Source organism: Cavia porcellus, unplaced genomic scaffold (genome assembly GCF_034190915.1).
Source record: "Cavia porcellus strain 051 isolate PalLab524CR breed Dunkin Hartley unplaced genomic scaffold, mCavPor4.1 scaffold_28, whole genome shotgun sequence".
Taxonomy (NCBI): Eukaryota; Metazoa; Chordata; class Mammalia; order Rodentia; family Caviidae; genus Cavia; species Cavia porcellus.
In genome coordinates this window covers 4,027,332-4,049,173 of record NW_026947511.1, presented here as the reverse complement: position 1 = coordinate 4,049,173, position 21,842 = coordinate 4,027,332, and the positions used below count along the sequence as shown (strand labels likewise).

At 36.3% G+C, this 21,842-nt stretch overlaps 1 protein-coding gene across 2 annotated transcripts in view; it reads right to left on the bottom strand.

Annotated features, from left to right (window-relative positions):
- Kif11 (kinesin family member 11) overlaps positions 1-21,842 on the bottom strand; it is a 43,086-nt gene that overhangs the window by 2,836 nt on the left and 18,408 nt on the right. For both annotated transcript variants that reach the window (XM_013143800.3, XM_003462401.4), the window contains exons 9-21: positions 21,193-21,288; positions 20,625-20,713; positions 19,093-19,180; positions 17,966-18,154; positions 16,487-16,694; positions 14,853-15,025; positions 13,035-13,160; positions 12,671-12,829; positions 9,982-10,088; positions 6,233-6,512; positions 3,229-3,451; positions 1,290-1,447; positions 170-286 (exon numbers count right to left, since the gene is read on the bottom strand). In XM_013143800.3, coding sequence (XP_012999254.1) covers positions 170-286; positions 1,290-1,447; positions 3,229-3,451; positions 6,233-6,512; positions 9,982-10,088; positions 12,671-12,829; positions 13,035-13,160; positions 14,853-15,025; positions 16,487-16,694; positions 17,966-18,154; positions 19,093-19,180; positions 20,625-20,713; positions 21,193-21,288 — 2,013 coding nt within the window. The remainder of the gene's footprint in view (positions 1-169; positions 287-1,289; positions 1,448-3,228; positions 3,452-6,232; positions 6,513-9,981; positions 10,089-12,670; positions 12,830-13,034; positions 13,161-14,852; positions 15,026-16,486; positions 16,695-17,965; positions 18,155-19,092; positions 19,181-20,624; positions 20,714-21,192; positions 21,289-21,842) is intronic.

The window sequence follows — 21,842 nt, the reverse complement described above, 5'->3', positions numbered from 1 at the left end:
TCATATCCCTATCAATATCAGACTATGTAAACAACTTAAATATAAATTAACAAGTCATTTTATGAGAATGACTGACGATTTTTTGTTTCTCTATAGTGAAGCAATGCCTTCCTATAACAGTGAATGACTGACTCAGGCAAAAGGGCTGTCGGAACGATATCCTCAGTACCTGGAAAAATGGAACTCCACCACTTGAAGAACAATCCACACTGGCATCTGCAGGCGGTTTCTGACTTAGAGGTTCTTCAATATACTGCTCCAGAACTTTCTTTGCTTTATTCCTGTCCTAAAATAAGAAGCTAGATGAGTGAATAAGTGCAATAGCTTAAATATCATCACAAAAGTAAGGGTAGGGGCTGGGGATTTAGCTCAGTGGCATAAGCGCCTGCCTTGAGTGTGTGTGATCGTGAGTTCGATCCCTGGTACCGATTAAAAAAAGAAAAAGACAAAAAAAAAAAAAAAAGTAAGCAGTTTTCTTTTTTGAATATGGTATGATGTACATTATAGGTCAACCTCAACAATAGTTGACAAAGCAATAAATACAATCTGCTATGTTTTTATAGAGAGCACAGCCAGGTGTGTGGCTCACATCTATAATCTCAGCACTCAAGAGGCTGAGGCAGGAGAATCGCCATGAGTTCAGGGCCAGCCTGAGCTACACAGTGAGTAGAAGGCCACCCAGAAGACTATGCCTCAAAAAACTGAAGTAAACAAATAAAATCTTAAAATAGGTAATCTAATAATAATAGGATTACAATTTACTTTTATTCTTTGTTACTTTCTAAATGCTCAATTTTTCTATAATTATTCACTACAGGGTAAAAATTGTAGGCTTGACTATTCTAAATGCAACTCTATCTTTCCTCACAGGGTTATTGAAAAAACTACCTTAACATACATATAAAGAGCTTAGAACAATGTATATGGCAAATAATAAGTACAATTTAAACACTGGCTATTATTACTATCTACTAGTCTTTTTTTTTCGTTTTCTTTTTCCTTAAGTTTCTTCCTGAGTCTTGAGAATCCCTCTCCTTTCCTCTAGTCTTCTAAATTCTAGCATCTGAGCTGTTTCTCTCAGAGAGGCTCTTTACCTTGCTACTTATCAATCCGCCATTCTCCCCCCCCCCATCTACTAGTCTAATATTTAAAAACAGACAAGGTTAAAATGAGAGGCTTAGTTGTAAGATACAGGGTAGGACTGAAGGGTGAAAAGTAATATTCTTCCCATGAAACCGATCACACGGAGAATTTCCATGAGAGACCCAAAATGACGCTGTAAGTTTTACCTGACTGTTCTCTTCTTCTTCTTTGTTGTTTTCTGAACAGCTTGGCATCATTAACAGCTCGGGTTTCTCCTTTCTCAACCGATCAAGGAGCTGTTCTCGTGGTTCAGTTCTCACCAGTGTTGATGGGTATAGATAACGTTTCCTCTGTGGTGTGGTACCTTTTGCAGATATTAGATAAGTGAGGAAAATTGAAGTATACAAACAAGATTTACAAGAAAATATGCTAAAACTTATACTTCGAAATGAGTCTTGTCTTCCAAAAGTATAACCACTTTTGGACCATCCATGAGAATCGGTCGTCCTACCTGTCAGGAACATGCTGCTTGCGGTTAGAATATTCTCTAGTTTGGTAACTGATCTTAAACAGACTTGTCAATATCTCCAAAATGGGAAGCTTTCTATTTCTGAAGATTTAAACCAAAGATGTGCTGTGGGCTCTCAATGCATTATGCATGTTTGTGAGAATGGAAGCATTATTGGACCCTAACAGCAGTTTTCCTCAGATGGTTTCTTTGCTCAGAAGTCATAGAACTATAAACGTGGCATGGCAATGAAATATTAACTACACATTTCTTTATGAGCTCATGCTGTTTTAATTTACAAAGATGCTTGTCTTTCCACTTAACAACATTCCTAATGTTGAGGGAACAATATATCCTTTGGGATTTTTCTCATTTTTTTGAAATAGGGTCTTGCCATGTAGTTCAGGCTGGCTTTGAACTCACTCTGAGCCCAGACTAGCCTCGAAATCATGGCGGCAGTCTTCCTGCCTCCGCCTCCTGCCTGCTGGGTTTACAGGTATACACCACCACACCAGACTAAACAATAAACGTTATAGCTCTACTGGGGAAAAAATAAGCCACTATTCTTTATAATTTGCTTTTTTTTTTTTTTTTTTTTTTGGTACTGGGAATTGAACTCAAGACTTTGCACTTGCCAGGCAGGTGCTTGGGACACTACAATTTGCTTTTAGAATGTCTTTTTTTTTAAAGCTTTGAGGTATAACTTACATGCCAGAAAACTCCCTCATTTTTAAAGGCATACTTCATGATTTTAGTGAATTTAAAGGTTATACAATTATCATAATTCAATGAATAACCTCCCAATTAGTTATGCTGTATAAAGCAAATTCTTATAACCTTGTTCCACAAAGGATTCCCAGAATACTTATAGCTTACTAATTTTGGCAATGCCTGATCTGTCAAAGTGGTGATTCCTGAAAGTCAACAATCCACAGTGATCCCCAATCTTTCAAAATGGAGATTCCCAAATGCTATCAGTTAAGAGGGACACATAAAATGTACAATGTGGTGAATAGTCTATTAAACTACATTTATTCAATGACATTTCTACAATTGTTGTATTAAAATATCTTTTTACAATGAATCCTATAGGTACCTACAGGTAGATGATTTGTCAGTTTGATTTCTGTTTTAAAAATGTCTCATCTAGCCAGACATGGTGGCACATGCCTGTAATCCCAGCACTCAAGAAGGCTGAGGCAGGAGGATCACCACTGAGTTGGACGCCAGTCTGAATTATATAGAGACTCTGGCTAAAAACAAAACAAAAATAAAATAAAATGTCTTTTCTCAACAAAGTTAGTTCCTTGAATGTAAAATTTTACTAAATTATGATGCCCAAATTTCTAAAAACACATATTATCTTTATCAAGATATCAAACACTTGATGAAAACTATTTTGGGTTTCCAACTTTTCCATATTTGAATTGATTACAATGAAATCATGAATTCCAATTAGGCAATGAGCAGATCTAGTCTTAACACCTAAGACTGAAGAACTCAACTTCAAAATGTTAAATAATTCTATCCCCACCCCTCTTTTTTTGGTACTAGGGACTGAACTCATGACCTTGCACTTATCAAATAGGTGCCGGCTGCTGAGCTATATCCCCGTCCCCGTTTCCGTTTTAACATACCTGTGGGGATATCCAGTTTGAGATCTTGCTGCAGAAAGGAATGAAGCTTAGTCAAACCCAGTTTTGTAACTTCAGTAAGTTCTAGATTTTGTGCCAACAAATTTTCTTCATCAGTTCTTATCTGGCTAAGAAAAACACAGTTCTGGTTCTCATTTTCTGCTTTATGTCCATTTAATTTTTCCATGATTTCTGACTTGGAAGTCTCCCAATGTCCGTTTATACCCTGTACAATGTAAATAAGGAATCATTATTAAAATAAAACTGCTAGTACTTTAGCCAATATATCATTTTCCCTTATCCTGACATTTCCACAAATAAAAGTCTCAAGAACACAAATAAAAGGAGAAGGAACAGATAAGGCTAATGTATCTTAAGTATGGCCCTAACTTTTCAAAGCAAAAAGGTCTATTCTTTTTTTTTTTTTTTTTTTTGTCTTTTTCCTTTTTATCGGTACCAGGGATCAAACTCACAACTGCCTGCTGCAAGGCAGACGCTTATGCCGCTGAGCTAAATTCCCAGCCCCAAAAGGGCCTATTCTTAATCATTGCTCATCTTAATAGAGTATGTCAGGCAAACTCAGATTTAAAGTTTTCTACTCATAGATCAAAATTATTTTTCTTGTCCTTAAAAAAGTTGTTGAAGAGGGGCTGAGCTAAACCTCAGCGGCATAAGCGACTATCTGGCAAGCACGAGGTCGTTAAGTTTGCCAGGTACAAAACAACAGCCACAACAACAGCAACAACAACAACAAAACACCTTGTTGAAGAACCCAGACCTCTATCCTAGTGAATATCTCTACTCTGAACATGGCAAATTGTATCTCTCTGTTGTATTTTCAATATAAACTGGTTAGACATAAAGTCTTGATCTAGTTCATATGTAATTTCTGAAAATATTTTGTAAGTGATACTGAAAGTACGTAATACCTGATTATATCTCCTGTGTAAGTGGATCCAGGTGTGATTACCATTTAAGAAAGTTTTCTCTAAGGCCCACCCTACCTCAAGCATTTGATCAAATGATTTAAGCAATCATTAATGGCCACAGAGGCTATTTCACTGGAAGCTGCAAAGTCATAATATTCTATGACTAGTATAATAGAAGTTATACTATTTCTTCTTCATCTCACTAGCTGATGGTCTATTAAATATTTTTCTTCACCAATTATCCTGCTAAATCAAATATATTTGTTTTGGCAAAGACAGATGTTCTATTTTATTTACCACCTTGCCAAATAACATGTTGCTTCTCTAGTATGCCATGAAATTCTTTAAGTCTTAATATGTTTGAATCCCCCTCCATCCTCTAGTACTGGGGATTTAATCCAGGGTCTCTGCACTGAGCTATATGCCAGGTCCTTTTGTTTTTTGAGTGTCTTGCTTATGTAGGTAAATTGTGTAGAATGGTCTTGAACTTGTAGTCCTCCTGTCTCAGCCTCCCAAAGTGCAGAGATTACAAGCATGTGCCACCAAACCTGGCTTTGACGTGTTTTAATCATTGTAATCACTACTCTTTCTGATGCTCAAATTATATCTTTGAGCAAGGAGAGTATCATGAAATAGTCTACTGTCTTTCTGACACAACCCCAGGAGTCTTTAATAGTTCTCACTTTCTGGTATGATGAGCTGTCTAGGCTCATCACTTCATGCATTTTTAAAAAAATTTTATTTAAAAGGAAAAAGAAAAAAACAAAACAAAACAAAGCAGTGTAAAGGTACAAGTAATACAGAACTACAAAAAAAAAAAAAAAAAAAAAGAAAGCAATCACCAGTTAATAGATTACACTTTATCATCTTAGAGACAGTTGCTCAAGCCACTTCATGCATTTTTTAAATTAGCTATTTCTCCATGAACCCTGATTCTTTTTATTTTAATTTGGTTATATAGCTTAGAACACTTAAATTCCTTTAGATGTATAAAAATAAAATAGTTTTATTTCTCAGAAAGGAAACCCATTGTTATGGATTAAAAACTGGTGGTCAACTTAATGCCAGCTAGATTACATCAGCACTGCACTAAGTGTAGATGTCCCACCTGAGCAAAGTTGCCAGCATTAACAGAGATGTAGAGAAGGAAAAGCTATCACACTGAGGCATTGTGGGTTCTCCTATGTGTTGCTGCTGAGCCTAAAGAAGCTCTGGTCCTCACATTAAGCATTGCTTCCCGGCTCTGGAGAGGAAGACATATGCCGCTTGGTCTCTAGGGTGAACTCATCATGCTGGCTTCCTGACACGTACTCAACTGTGCTTGTCATCAGAAAAGCTTGGGGCCTTCGTGTTGCTGAGCATGGCTGTGGTGCTTCTTAGGGCAGCCGTGGTCTTTGTTGTGAGTGTGACTTCTTGTCTCCAGTGTAGAACACTCAACTTACAGCACAGCTCCTTCACCCCGCTAGCATAGGCTTCCTAGCTTCCATTGCTGACCTTTGGGCCTTCCTAGCACAGATCCGTAAAAGAGACTGGTGTGAGTCCTTCTTGTGGGCTCTAGACCTCCAGTTGGACTCGTGGGAGGCATTGTCAATGAGTTCTGGGTCTTCATCTGGACTCATGTGGGACATTGCTGTGGGATTCAGGCCCTTGGCTAATTATTCTATGTCTTTAGTGTTATGGATAGATTTCCTGCATTTTCTTGTGTTAACTCTGTGTGGCCATCATAAAATATTATAAACTCCATGTTCTGATTCTAATTGTTCTCTGTACAACCCCTAACTACAACACCCATTCCACAAAGAGTTTATAAAAAGGAAAGGCATGAGATGTCCAAAGAGTACCCTTCTCCAAAGAAGCTTATAAGTCAAAATGCAAGGACAGACACAGGCAGACATTAGACAAAGGGTAAATTAATTTTGAGATCCGGAAGACATACACCAAAGCATATAGGTAAGGGCTTTGAGTCATTCGTTACCCTTAAAATATAACTTGTTTTGAAACCAAGTGTAAACCAGAATATTTAATTATCTGGTTATAACTATTCTCCTCAAAGTAGGTTCCAGGTACAAAGTTATTACCTCCAATAAACTCTGAAGCTCCTCTTCCTTTTTGTTTAAGGAAGCTATCCACTGTTCTGAAAGACAAACTGTATTCATGTTCAGAGATCCACATCTCTGTTCAGTTTCTTGAGATATTTTTTCCAGGTTGGTGCTGAGTGTATCACACTGTTTCACAGACTGCTCAACCAATTTTGAACCTTCTTGGTTAAAACGTCTGAGTTTTTGTGATAAGCCATCAAAATCAGCACAGAATTTGTTACTGTGAAAAGTTGCTGTGCTGACTATATCTTTAGATTTCCTACAGGGGAAAAAACAGAAAACAAAACAAAAAAAAAAATTGTAGAAACCATAAAGTGGGATGTACAGCCTTCCAGCGATCATCCAGCTCCTCAATGGCAGACTGAATACACTGAAAACATGCAATGTGATTTCACAGCCCATCCTCTTACTGAACCTAAACTGAGAATCATGCTTTGATCAATGTGCTTTCCAGCAGACTGCCATCACTCTACCATTAAATGACCCTTAAAAAGGTCTTTACTTATCACACCTTTCTTCGTCCTCCTCCACATGCAATGCCTTCCTTTGTATCTCTGCTGCAGTATCTGATTATGTTATCAAAATGGTCAGTTCTATCATTCTATCATGCCCCTTTACCTATGACATAAAATATTACGAACATCATGTTATTTTAAAATTTAAGTATAAAGCTTTCTAATAGTGAAAAGCAAACTGTAGCAGGGTATGACACTTCGATACAGCACATATCATACATAAATGACACAAACACTGAAGTCAGTTGGGAAATGCATTTAAATTTTACAGACTTTTTCCTCTCAGTAAGTTTCACTCAATAGCACTCACAGCCATCTCACAGGACCACAAATTTAAACCTCAGGGAATGAAATTCATCCATTACCATGAGCTGGTATGCCATGTGAGTAAACCAAGTTAAGATACACAAAAATGTTAAAAACCAACATCTACAGATTAAGTGGCAATAACCGAAAAAAGAAAAGAAAGTAATATGACACCAACATAAATCACTCTCTTTACAAAATTATGACCTAGTGGTAAGATAGGACTTCGTCAAAATAACTAAGAACCAGGCGTTGGGGATATAGCTCAGTGGCACAATGCCTATCTGTCAAGGGTAAGGTTGTGAGTTTGATCCCTGGTACAAAAATAAATAAATGAATGAATAAATAAATAAATAAAGGCCAGTCACAGTAATCATGTTTGGTGTACTTCATAATTATTGCTTAGATTCTTGGATGATCCTGATAACCCCTGGACACCAAGAAATGCTGGGGTAGACAGTAAAATGTCAGGAACTTTATGAAAGTATATCATAATTCCAGTCCCTACCTCAAGCCTACTAAAAAAGACTTAAAAGGGGAAGGGGAAACAGTGCTCAGGATTGAATCCAAGGCCTTCCCACTGAGCTACAGCCCCAGCCCATTGCTCTTTTTTTTGGTACTGGGGCTGAACTCATGACCTTCTGCTTGCCAACCAGGGGTTTACATTGCCGAGTTAAACTCTTGGCCCTGTCTCAGCCCACTTTTTATGTTGAGAAAAGGTTCTTTTAAATTGTCCAAGTTGGTTTAAAACTTGCCATCCATCTGCCTCAGTCTTTCATAATGCTGGGACTACAAGCATGCACCTCCACACCCGGATTAAACAGGATCTTGAATCTCCTCACATAATATCCAAAATGTTCAAGACACAACTAAAAATTGTTCCTGTTTAGAACCAGGAAAATCACAAGTTAAATGAGAAAAGACAATCAATAGATGCCAATAATAGGATAATTTATATCCTGGCATTATCTAGCAAGGATTTAAAAGCAACCACCACAAAGATGCTTCAGTGAACAACTAAAACACTTATGAAAATGTACTAGCAAAGAAACAGAAGGTATAAAGAGACAAGCCACTTGTAGTTCCAGTTAGCCCACAGTTCAGAGGCAGCCTGGGCACTTTTGTAAAACCCCATCACAAAGGAAAGCCATGAAACTAAGGTACAATGATGAGCCAGGCATCGTGGTGTACATCTGTAATCCCAGCACTTGGGAGGTTGAGGCAGGAGGGCTGCCGCCAGTTTGCGGCTACCCTGGGATTTACAATGAGTTCAAGGTCAGCCTGAACTACAGAGCAAGGCCCTGACTCAAATAAGAAACAAAGACAGATGGACAGACAAGACAAGACAGACAGATGCAATAGTGAAATAAAGTATCTTTTTGAATGAGTTCAACAGTAGTTAGATATGACAGTGGCAAACTCGGTGAACTTGAAAACAGATCAATGGAATTTACCCAATTTGAACAATACAAAGATAGATGAGTGGGTAGGTAGATAGAGATGGATAGATAGGACCTAGTGGGCTATAAACAAAAGATCTAACATTTATCAGTCATAGAAGCAAAAGGGAAAGAGTATGGATGGGGCTGAAGTATATTCCAAGAAATAATAGGTGAAAATGACTCAGTTTTGATGAAAGGTATAGCTTGAAAATTTAAAGCTAAACAAAACCCTAAGATACAATACCATCAAATTTCTTCTTCTTTTTTTTTTTTTTTTGGTCTTTTTTTCCTTTTTATCAGTACCGGGGATCGAACTCATGACTGCCTGCTTGCAAGGCAGGCGCTTATGCCGCTGAGCTAAATCCCCAGCCCCAATACAATCAAATTTCTAAAAAACAAAGACAAAATCTTAAAAGCAGCTAACGAGAAACTGCCTATAGGGGAACAATTAATTTGAATATTAATGAGTTTCAGGTTTGTATGCCAGAAAGAAATAAAACATACTGCAAATACTGGAAGAAAAAAACTGTCAACCCTGAATTATATGTCCAAGAAAAATATCAAGAATGAAGAGGGCAATCAAAACACTCTTAAAGAAAAACAGAATTTGTCGCCAGCACACCAACCCTTAAAGCTCTCTACTCTGAAGGAAGCTTGGAAATTCAGGAAGGAACAATTAAAAGCGCAAAACCAGGAATAAATAGAATATCTTCCTCCTCATAATTTAGAGCATCCAAAGGCTAAAAAAAAGCAGCTTGACAAAACACACACACATACCCCTTCTTTGGCTCACAGATTTAAGTACCAAATACAGGGTAGGATTGTAGCTCAGTGGTACATCCCCTGTCTAGGGGTGAGGCCTTGGGTTTAATTGCCAATACCTCAAAATACAGACAAAAAAAGAAAACTTAAGTTTAACTGGAGGTGTATAAGGATGTGGGACTAGCAAGTGACAAGGTTATAAAGCCTCACCAAACTCTAGTGTAGAAATCAGCCAAGTGTTTCTTCAAATGTTAGATAGTAAGTATTTCGGGTTTGTAGTGTGTGACTGATGCAATGGCGGCTCTGCTGTTACAGCACAAATGCAATCAAAGGCAACACGTTAAGCAAACAGGCATGGCTGTGTCCAGCGAAACTGTAATCACAGTCATCCAGCAGAGACAGTATACCAAATCCTGCCCCACCGCTGTGTTTTTTCATCATCAGTGACATGAGATAGAAATTATGAAATTACTTAATGTGAAAGATTAAAGAAATTAGAAAATATCCTGTCAGTGAGAGGCTAGGAAGCATAGAAATGGAATAGAAAGATATTTATATCTGTATACAAACACACAATGCATAAAAACCATTAACAAATGAGAAATTTGGTTAAAACTATACAGGAGTTATACTCTTTGAAACTTGTTCTTCTGAAACAATTTTAGTTTTACAGAAAAGTTTCCAAGGATTTAAAATAGCTTACTGCTTTGTATTTTCTTGAACACTACTGAGTGGTTTCTGGATGTTTTCACATTTTTCCTCCAAAGTACAGAATCTCTCTGCCCAAAGATTCATGAACTGGCAAAGCTCCTATAAGAAATATGGAGGAAAGCAAAGAGACTTGAAGTTATGCATTCGAGTACTTTTCCATATATGACTGATGATGTGAAGTATTCTCCCACAGGTGAGAATTATACAAATTCTTGACAAGAGATCTTTAACTCTACCTTTAATATAGAGCAAATCAGTGAATATGATATTAAAAGGATATTATAGGAATTTTTTAAAAATTAGAAAGTTGTTATTTTAATTAGTAACAAATTATTTTTATTAAATGTCAAAATTAATCAAACATGCTCAGATGTTATATTTATGTTTGAGAACTAGTTTGACAGATATGTATGGTTGCTTTTTAACAACTGATAATACTACAAAAGAGAATTAATGCTGATAACTTCATTGGTCAAGCCGTCAAAAATTATCAACCCCAGTTGAAGAAATTTTACAGAATCTAGCTGGGGCCAGGGGTGGTGATGCAGGCCTGTGACCCCAGTACCGAAAGGCTGAGGCAGGAGGTTCACCATGTGTTCAAGGATAACCTGGGATACATAGTTTAGGACCAGCCTGAATTAGAGAGTGAGAGAGACCCTGTCTCAAAAAGACAAAAAAACCAAAAACAAAAACCTAGAATCTAGTTGGGTCATACTAATAAAAATACATTGTTATGTTTGCTCACAGTTGATATCTTTAAAAACAATTTACAGCCACAAAACATGCTACACTGCAAAATGAAGAAACTATAGGAGGAGCTGAAAATATATTCAGGACTTTTATTCATTGTTCAGTTGACTGTTTTAACACATCAGATAACAAGGCACATGTAATATTCTGATTAGGAAAAACTGATGATATTTTCTTTTCTTTTCTTTCTTTTTTCTTTGGGTCTTTTTGAGACATGGTTTCACTATGCAAGTCAGTCTGGCCTGGAACTCACTTTGTAGTCTGGGCTGGGCTTGAATTTGCAGCAATCCTCCTGCCTCAGCCTTCTGAGTACTGGGATTACAGGCATGCACCATCATGCCTGGCTGGTATTTCATTAGTCTTTTGTGTTTCTTTGAGATGCTCTCTTGATTTGTAGTTCAGACTGGCCTCACAGCAATCTTTCTGACTCAACCTCCCAAGTGGTGGGATTATAGGCATGTACAACCATGCTCTGTTTTATTAGTATTAAAGTAGAAAGTAATACAGATATTATCAAATTTATCTTCATATAAATTTCTGTTCAAAATTTACATAATTGCCACACATGATGGCTGTAATTTCCAATTGCCAAAAATATCTAGAACATACACACACAAATGCATGCCTGTCAAGCAACACAATCTCTACCAAGGTGAATCACTAGTAAAATGAACTAGATATAACTGCGGCTCCTAAGATCTCATTTTCTTCATTAGAAAAATGAACAAGTCATAGAATCTGTATCTGTGGAGATAGGATGAATAAACACACAGTGGGTTCTCAGTAAATGTAGACCATTATTTTTATTAATTTCTGTTATTCCTTATGCTTATGAGAACAACTAATATTCTTAGTTATTTCCACTCCCTAGATAATCTTATTTTCAAATTGTTTTCACTTACCTAAAAAGCTTAGGTGTGTTTATCCTCTCATTTTCTAAGACATGCATAGGAATTCCTTCCACATTTTGCCAAGGAAAAGAACTCTTTCCTACTCCATAGATCACATCAAGTTTTATTGAGCGTTGTCAAATCTTTTTTTTTTTTGGTCTTTTTCGTTTTTATCGGTACCGGGGATTGAACTCACGACTGCCTGCTTGCAGGGCAGGCGCTTATGCCGCTGAGCTAAATCCCCAGCCCCGTGTTGTCAAATCTTAATAGGCTCATTTAAATAAAACTTCAGTATTCATTATCACTAAAGTCTTAAGAGTAACAGAAGCTTCCTAGGTATATAATATAATCAATTATGGTTTGAAGGCTTGGGTTTGGTTTAAAACCTCATATACTTAGGCATAGTTTACATAAATAAAGATAAATTATGAATTATTTTCATTCATTTGAATATAAGATGATGGCTATCATCAATGAGACAAATAGAAAACAAAATGGGTATGGTGGCACACTCCTGTAATCCCAGTACTTGGGAGGCTAAGGCAGAAAGATCACTGCAAGTTCAAAACCAGACTGGGCTACAAAGTGAGCCCAAGGTCAGCCTGAACCACACAGCAAGACCCTATCTCAAAAGACCACAAAAAAAAGCAGAGAAAACAGCTTGATTTATAAATTATAACTATCAATGTCATGCTGGAAAGAAACAACTTATACTATAAGTTTACTTTAAATGTTATAACCATATTCCTATGAAAATATGCTTCTTCTCAAATCTGTCATCTTGGTATGTGGAAGGATTGTTTTCTTTGACACATGGCGCTTTATCTTAAGGAGCTCTATGTGCAGCAAATTTGCAAGTATTAATTCATCAAGACAAGTATTCTCAATTATTTTAATTAATTATTGTTACAAGGAAAAGAAGCTATGGTACCTTTCAGGGTTCTAAATGAGAATTAAACCACTCAGATTCTATAACATTGGTTGAGTTATATTGATTATCACAAAACATTTTTACACTTTTCTATCAGCTATACAAAATACCTGTGAATGGGCTTGCTTTATTGCTTTCACTTCTTCAGTTAAGGTTTCACAAAGCTTCTGTGACTCAAACAAGGAAGAAACTGTACTCTCTTGTAGTTCATGTAGATTGTTACACAATATACTGAGAAAGTCATCCATTTCTTTTTTTTGATCTTCTATCTTTAAAGGGAAAAAAATTAGCTTCTTAAATAACTCATCAACGCTGAGATATTAAGAATACAATAAGCCGGGTGTGACACACACTTGTCATCCCAGTACTATGAGGGTAGGCTGGAGAATTCGATAAATTTAAGGTGGGCCTGGCCTACATAGACTGAGATACACAGTGAGACACTGTGTCAAAACACAAAACAACATTTGTTACCTTTTCAGCCTCTGTCAATGAAGTCTTGAAAATATGCTTGAGTTGACTATTGATTTTCAGTATGGCTATCACAGTAGGGGATAAAACCGTTTGCAGTGAATGTAGAAGGTCAGTTGTAAGTTCATTCTAGTTTTAAAAATAAACAAGTTTTTAAAAAGAAGATCTTTACTTCCCTAAATCTAGTTGGCTAAATGATATCTTAAATACTTAACAACTAAACATGCACATTAAAACTCTAAATTGAGGGGCTGGAGGTTTAGCTCAGCGGTATAAGTGCCTGACTTGCAAGCAGGCAGTCATGAGTTCGATCCCCAGTACCGATAAAAAGGAAAAAGACAAAAAAAAAAAAAAAACCCTCTAAATTGACATTCTTTAAAACTTACAGATGCGTATTTTTGTATGTAGTTTATATTCAGCATAAGTCACTTAGGGCTGCCTTTAGTATTTAAGAAAATAGTATATAACTTATTATAATCCAGTGGCAGTGAACCTATGCCCTATGGCACATAAGCTACAGTGGACTGTGTGTACTAGTGAAAGCTCTAAATGGTTCACCATCACTGTTACAGTCTAATGAAACAGAAGTCAGAAATGAGACGAGGAGAAAATAATAGTTAACTGGTAAGATTTCAGTATGCCAAGCAAAGGAAAAAATTTCAAAACCTACAGGTAGATTTGAGTAAAATAAATTTCAAGCAACTTTCGCTAACTAGTCAAAAAGACTGAGTCCAAATAGTTGTCAAGAGTAGGGTTTGGGCTGGAAGAAGACTTAAGGACATTTAGCCGTTTAGTATCAGAACTTGAGACTGTTCTGGTTTTGCCAAGTACATGAAAACTTGAGGGTGCAGATTGGCAAGTTTTATTTTAAAAACAGAATAAGCTCCTGGTATTAAGGCAGTAAAACAGAAATAAATAATAGAATAATCTAAATCACAAATTAATTAGTGAATATTTAGAATTTAGGCAATGGATCAACTAACATTTGCAGTATTTACTTAGAAAATGCTTACTAGGTCATGGGAAAAACCTTACAGTTAAAGCTCAGAAGAGGCCAGCCACATACATCTAACCCTGACAATTATTATATGTATTTCCAGTATCTTATTTGCTATTTTTAATGCATTGCTTGCACATATTGCTTTGCTTTTAACATATTGCTATTTCTATCACCTGTTACTGTAACTTAAAAAATAACTACCCAGCACCCTCTTCTGGTTGGGTTAGTGTAACATGAATACTCCATCGCCTATGGAATAAAGATTTTCAGTTAACTAACAAGTTATGATGGACCCCTTAAACTCATCTGGAGCCATGTCTTTCCTTTAGTCATTATAAGGTTTACTACTAACTCCTGTTCTTAACCACATTACATACGACTGAAAAAGTTTAAAAGAGGGCTTGGGGCCTCGGTGTGGTGGCACATTCCTGTAACCACAGCACTAGGAAGGGGAACCCAGACCAGTCTGAGCTACACCGTAAGTTCAAGGCCAGCCTGAACTACATAGCCAAACCCTGTCTCAAGAAAAAAAAGTAGTAGTAGTAGAAAGATATATCTCTCAAATGGGAAGGGGTAAGAGATGGGAGAGAAGGAAGAGAAGGGGGGTTAAAAAAGGAATTAAGATGTGTTAGGAACCAAGGAATGTAAACATTACATACTACCAACATGTACTAAAATTAAAAACAATAAAAATCTAAAAAATAAACATACTTGCACAGTGATACATCTGTCACTGTACTAACAAAGCTTAACATGAAAGAATAAACATTGTGAAAATTCATCAAATGTGACTCAGAAGATTTTAAAAGAGATTCACTAACAATCAATTTCTGCAGTACAGTTTTACTTTCTGCTGCTAGTGATCGTTCTTCTAATATCATATTAGAAATTCGAGAAACATGACTCGACACATTTTCTGAAATAGATGTGAAGGATCCAAACGCTGTTGTAGCCCAAGAATCCAATGCGGACATACTAGAAGATAGCAGATCTCCTATCACAGGAAAGAAAAAAAGAGATAAACTTTGGCAAAATGAAATGTATTTAAATTCAATTAGAACCACTCCAAGATGTTGGCAAAATTATATCCTTCTGGAATTTTGTTTGGCTTTTCTTTTCTTTCTTTCTTTTTTTCTTTTGGCACCGGCCGGCAATCAAACTCAGGACCTTTCGCTTGCTACGCGGGAGCTGTGCCACTCAGCTATATCCCCAGCTCTGGTTTGGCTTTTCAAAACAAGGTCTCACTGCATTTCAAGCCTGCCATGAATTCATACCAATCCTTCTGCCTCTGTTTCTCAACTGTTGGCTGGAATTACAGGCATGTGCCACCATGCCTGGCTGTTGTGGACTTTGTAATAACAAATAAACTTAAAAGAAATAGCTCACTGGGAAAAAAGAAAACAAAAAGACTCACTATACAAGCAAGGAAAGATATATATGTTCTACAGCTTTCTGTAAGCTCTCAACTTATTTGTAAAAGTATTAGACTCTTAATTAAAAGTCAGTCAACCAGCAATTAGAATATTCTGAAATTATTCTCTAACTAAAAGTAGTACACATTATAGTAGATTAAAAAAAAGTAGAGAAAACAAACAAGAACTAGAAATCAATACCAAAATTCATAGTGGAGATAGAACATGATTAGTGTCTAAGTAGCCATTTAACTTTTACAGTCTTGGATCTTCCAAAATTTCTATAATGGTATTTTTGTAATATGTAAAGTAACACTTAAAGAGTTATCATTCTAAAAGGAAACATAACGCAGTGGTTAAAAAAATTATATATATATATACCTATAGATATATATAGACAATACAGCAAACTTTCTTTTTTTTTGTCTTTTTGAGACAGGGTCTCGCTATGCAGGTCAGGCTGGTTTTGAGCTCACTTTGGAGCCCAGGCTGGTCTTGAACTCACAGTGATCCTCCTGCCTCAGCCTCCCCGAGTGCTGGGATTACAGGCATGAGTCACCACGCCCGGCAATACAGGAAACTTTCAATATATATATATATTCCCAAAAGAAAACAAAATTACAGTTTATACAAAAAAAAAAAAAACCAAGATGCTATATAAAAAAAAGGTTGACCAACAATTACATACTAAATGATTCCATTAATATAAAATACTAGAAAATCTACAGTGACACAAAAAACAACAGCTTTGTGACATAATACATAATCCTCTTTTTTTCAGAGGACAAAAGAACAAGACCTAAGAAATTTAATAGTAGTACATATAAGGAATGAGCAAAGGTCAGGGATAAAGGGGGAGTTCTAAGATTTGTTTTAGTTCAAAGAAAATAAAAGCCACAATTAATTAAATTAACCTAAATGATACGTGCCGTAGGGAGCATACCAGTGACCCTGTCATCAGTGTTATCCACTATTTTTAGTTTGGAAATTAGCCTTACATGAAACATATAAAGACCAGAGTAATGAGAAATGCTTGGCCTTACCAAACAAGGTCTTGTGAACTTCTAGCATGGCCTTCTGTTTTGTGTTGCCATCCTTAATTAATTCTTCCATATTATTAAACAGATTCTTCAGGTTTTTGCCAAAAACATTCTGAGCTTCTGCATTATGTTGCTCAATTGCCTTCTTACGATCCAGTTTGGAATGGAGACCAGATACAACTTTTGTAGTTTCTTCAACTGTGTCAAGTAACTATACAAGAAATTTTAATATAAATGTTAAGACAAAAATAACTCAGGATCGTATTATATCTGATGGCATGGGCAGCTATTTCAAAGACAACAAAATATATTATTGTAGCCATTGTTGATCTCCTAGTATTTTGTTTTAAAGTCCGCTATCGTTTTGCTTTGATTTGGCTTTATTCTGCTGTTTTATGATGTCTGATAGTATGGCCAGCTATTTTGAACATGAAACATTTTGGTAACTAGGACTAATTTCCTTATCTTGTTTTGAAGTCCTGTATCACTTTCACTATTTTGTTTTGATTGGCTTCATTCTGTTTTGTTTGGTTTTACTCTTTTTAAAAAAAATATCCCGGAGGATCACTGTGAGTTCAAAGCTAGCCTAGACTACATGGTAAGTTCAAGGACAGTATGAACTACATAGTGAGACCCTGATTTAAAAAAAAAAACAATAAACCAAAAACTGGTATTTGATGGACTTGAGGATTTCTACTACTGAGAACTCTTAAGTTTTACAAACCGTTTTAAAAGAAATACTCTTATGCTAATCTACCTAGATGCCCAGAAATGTTTTATTTCCCTTTTCATAGCCATCTATGTAAGGAAAATTGATTTTGCAAATTTAGGGTAGTTATTAAGCTTCTTCACAGATTTTATTTCTGCTGTTTTATCATTATTCAAAAGTACACTTAACAGCCTAATAAAAAATTTAGTGCTTTGAATACCTTCCTCCATTAGAAGTTACTAAGTTCTTTTCATTTTGTTTGTTTTTTGAAATAGGTTCTCACTATGTAGTTCAACCTAGTCTCAAACTTGTCACAATCCTCTTGCCTCAGGCTTCTGAGTGCTGGGAATACAGGTGTGTGCCACCATCCTTGGCCAGAAATTACTAAATTTTTAATGGCTGTTTAGTTTTAATCATTTCACATCATTACTCTAAGTGTTCACCAAATACAAAATTGTGCTCTCTTGTCGAAAATCAAGGTGTGAGAGCCGGGCATGGTAGCTCATGCCTGTAATCCCAGGATTCGAGAGGCTGAGGCAGGAGGATCATTGTGAGTTCGAGACCACCCTGTGCTACAAAGTGAGCTCAAGGCCAGAATGAACTACATAACGAGACCCTGTCTCAAAAAGACAAAAACAAAACAAAACAAAACAAAACAAAACAAAACAAAAAACCAGATGTGGTTTGTTTTCATTTTTGTTCTTAAGTTAACACCTCCAAAGAGAAAACTATGGACAGGACAGTAAAAGTGTATTTTAAATTGACAGACTAACCTTGCTGGCAGTATCATGAAGTTTCTCCTCATTGCTTTCCAAAGTTGATGAAATATATTCTTCTTTAATAAGTTGCAATTTAGTTTCTTGCAAATGTTTCTGAGTACTTTCAAGTTCCTGTGTCTTATTTTGCAGGTCAGATTTACACTGGTAAAGTGCATTTTTATTATCCATAAACAACTCTGTAACCTAAGTACATAAACATATTTCCCTTTTTATAAATTTTTAATTTCATCTTTTAACCCAGTGCCTTTACACTGAGCTGTATCTCTACTCATTTTTTAAAGTTAACAATATAAAAAGATTCATGTGAAAATAAGCAACATATGGAAACAAATGGGGAAAATGAGTTGCAGGGAAGATAAGAGAATGGAGAAAAACAAGTCACATCATGTATAGGTACAAATTCTCTATGATGAATGTGATCATTATGCAAATCTAAAACGTACCAATAAAATCTAATTGGAAAAAAAGACTCATGCATAAAGATCCTTCAAAAGGGACTGCAGAAGACACTGTTATGACAAGAGAAGACAGTTCCATGTGTTACTGACCCTGAATATTTTGTAGTGAGACACGCTGCAGAGGTGGAAGATGGTAATACTGATGACCCTCACCTCATGTAGGTCTAGTTAAGGTGCATGTTTATGCTTAGTTTATACAGGTTTGTATAAATATAACCTATAATGTTCGCAAAACAATGAAATCACCTAAAAATGCATTTCAGACTACAAACCAGTAATTAAGCAATGTACAGCTATAATGTCTTATAACACTAACAGAAATAGAAAACTTTTTCATTATCATTGATGACAATAAAATTACGACACAACATACTTTCAAATAAGTCATCAAGAAAAAGTATCTTTTTTTTTTTTTTGTCTTTTTTGAGAAGGGGTCTCGCTATGCAGTTCAGGCTGGCCTTGAGCTCACTTTGTAGCCCAGGCTGGTCTCGAACTTGCAACGATCTCCCCGCCTCAGCTCCTCGAGTGCTTGGATTACAGGCCACCATGCCCAGCTAAGAAAAAATATCTTTCAAAAAGAAAGAAGCACCAGTCCTTCACAGTCTAACATTTTCTTTTAATACTTGCTTTTTATATAACGTTGAATATTGTTCTGATACTTACCCTACTTAGTTCCTCCTCAACAGCACCAATTTTTTCAACCAATTCCACAATCTGCTCTTCTTGAGCAGTTAATTTTCCACTCATGGTTCTAAAATACAGTTTAACAGTTAACATTTTTTCTAAATCCCACAAAATATCAGAATACTTTAAACACAATTATGACAGTTAAACAAACTTGTCTCCATCATGTATCATCAACATAATGACACCGTAGTATTGGTGAGCAATAAATGCAAACTATAAAAAAATTTATTTTTGGTCTTTGTTTTAAATGAAAATTTTTTTTTTTTTTTGTCTTTTTGAGACAGGGTCTCGCTATGCAGTTCAGGCTGGCCTTGAGCTCATTTTGTAGCCCAGGCTGGTATTGAACTCGCAACAATCCTCCCACCTCAGCCTCCCAAGTGTTGGGATTACAGGCATGAGCCACCATGCCCCGCTGGAACATTTTTTTTAACCTCCATTCTGAAACTCAAGTCTTTACCTGTGAAGCGGAAAACATCTGAGTGCGTTATCAAATTTGAAGAGGTGGAAAGCCAATAGAGGACTATAACTAACTTAAAGTAGAGATTGGGAGGGTACTGTATAATCTAAGTGTCTGGAGTCTGGAATATGGAATATAAAAGTGATACTTCCTAACTCAATTGTTGTAAAAGTTTGAGATTTGAAGGCATGAAGTATGCAGGAGAAGGTGAGATTAGAGGCTAAAAAATACCTAGAGGAGTTGATTAAAATTATGTGCGAGCAATACCATCCCCCGAACATAAATACTAGTACCACACCACCACAAGATCAAAGGATTGCTCACTAAAGCAATTTTTCAGTCTTAGCACTACTGACATACCAAATAATTCTCTGTTGTGGAGATATCTTGTGCATTTTAGGATGTCTATTAACATCCCCTATCTGTCCACTAGATGCCAGTAGGACATCCCAGCCCTTGCCGCCGTAATCAAAAAATATCACAAGGCACAGTGGCATATGCCTATAATCAAAGCCCTTGGGAGGCTAAGGTAAGACGATTACAGGTTCAATTCACACCTGGATAACTTGAGACAATGTTTCAAGAGATAAAGAAACCTAAATAAAATACTGGGGATGGGGATGTAGCTACTGCTAAGACCCTGGGTTCAATTTTCAGGGCTACAAAAAAAACAAAAAAAACAAAACAAAAAAAAACACCACACAAAACTCTATGGACGTTACTGAATGTCCTCTAAGAGGCAACCATTTCTTGACAGCCACTGACTACAGCGAGTGCACAAGAACTTCCAGCTTCACTTTGAAGACAATGGAGAGTTGGGAGGAAGGTAGGGGCTGGAAACAGGCATTTACTTGAACATCTACATACTGACTGTTGCTTGCTGAGTATCAGCAGCCAGAATAATCTCTTAGCAATAGACAGGTTGAGTCTTCACAGGAAAAACTAAAAGGCCATGCCCAAAAGAAAAGATCCAACTAGGAAAAAAACTTCAAACAACATGTTACTAGAAAATGCTTCTATTTGGAAATTAAGTCTAAAGACAAAGGCTTACCTAAAATTTTCTTCAGAAATATACACTCCATTTTTCTCACGGGCAGCAGCAAGATCCCGTTTCAGGCGCTCGATCTCTTCTGTGTACTCCTGCGCGACAGGCGTGACGGAGGTGTCAACTTAGCACTTTGCATACAGGTTGGGGAGTACACACAACAAATAAAACAGCAAAAGTATCGTAGAAAGTTATAACTATACTTTTCAATCATACTAAGTTATTTAGAAACAGTTTTTCCAGCCCTTCAGAGCTCCTTTACACACATTCACTACATGTGAACCTTTCTTTTAAGGGCTGGGGACCGCAGCCTAGTGGTAGAGCATTTGCCCGGTGAGAGGAACCATACGGTCCCAGGTTTTCTCTCAGCACTACAGTAGTGACAAGGACAAAAAAACCTTTTGCCAGGCTCAGCTATTGTAAAGACTGTAGTAAGACCTCATAGAAATAATAGCAATGACAAAAAATGCCTCATAGAAGAAATCTAACAAATGTTGTTTAAAAATTGTTTCAAATTTCTTATTTTCACATTTGTCAGACAAGATCACATTACTCCACAAAAATTCATAGTTACCTTAATAAGAGCTTTCTTGGTGAGTTTCTGATTAACTTCAGGTTTATTCAAAATGTTCTTTGCTCTGTGAGCATATTCCAATGTATTCAGAGTTTCCTGTCATGAAAAAAAGTCAATTACTGAAAACTCTGTGAGAATAATGTAGTTGTATCATCTACAATGTACTATGTAACTTACAAGTAATAATGTATGTTTATATCTAATCTAAAAATATATTCATTACAAATACTATTACATGGTCTGGCCTGTAACTTCAGCACTATACAAGACTGAGGCAAGAGGATCCCAAATCCCAGTGAGCAATTCAGCAAGACCCTATCTGAAAGTAAAAAATAAAAAAACCCTGGGGTATAAAGAGTCCTACATTCAGTCTCCAGTAACACACACGTAAACACATCAGTACTACGCTTAACTTTCTTAGCCTTCTTTTTCAACAACTTTCTTTTTACCCTTCTGTTCAATTATCTTTTATTCTTTGTCTTCAACTTCATCCTTATGATATTTTGATCCAATAATTCTTACCTTTGGATTAACCTTAAATTCAATTAATTTAACAAATTAACAAATCCATTTAATGAAGTAGCATTTCACTCATAAAAAGGAATGAGCTATTATGCATATTTGACATGGACGTACCTTGACAAAACATG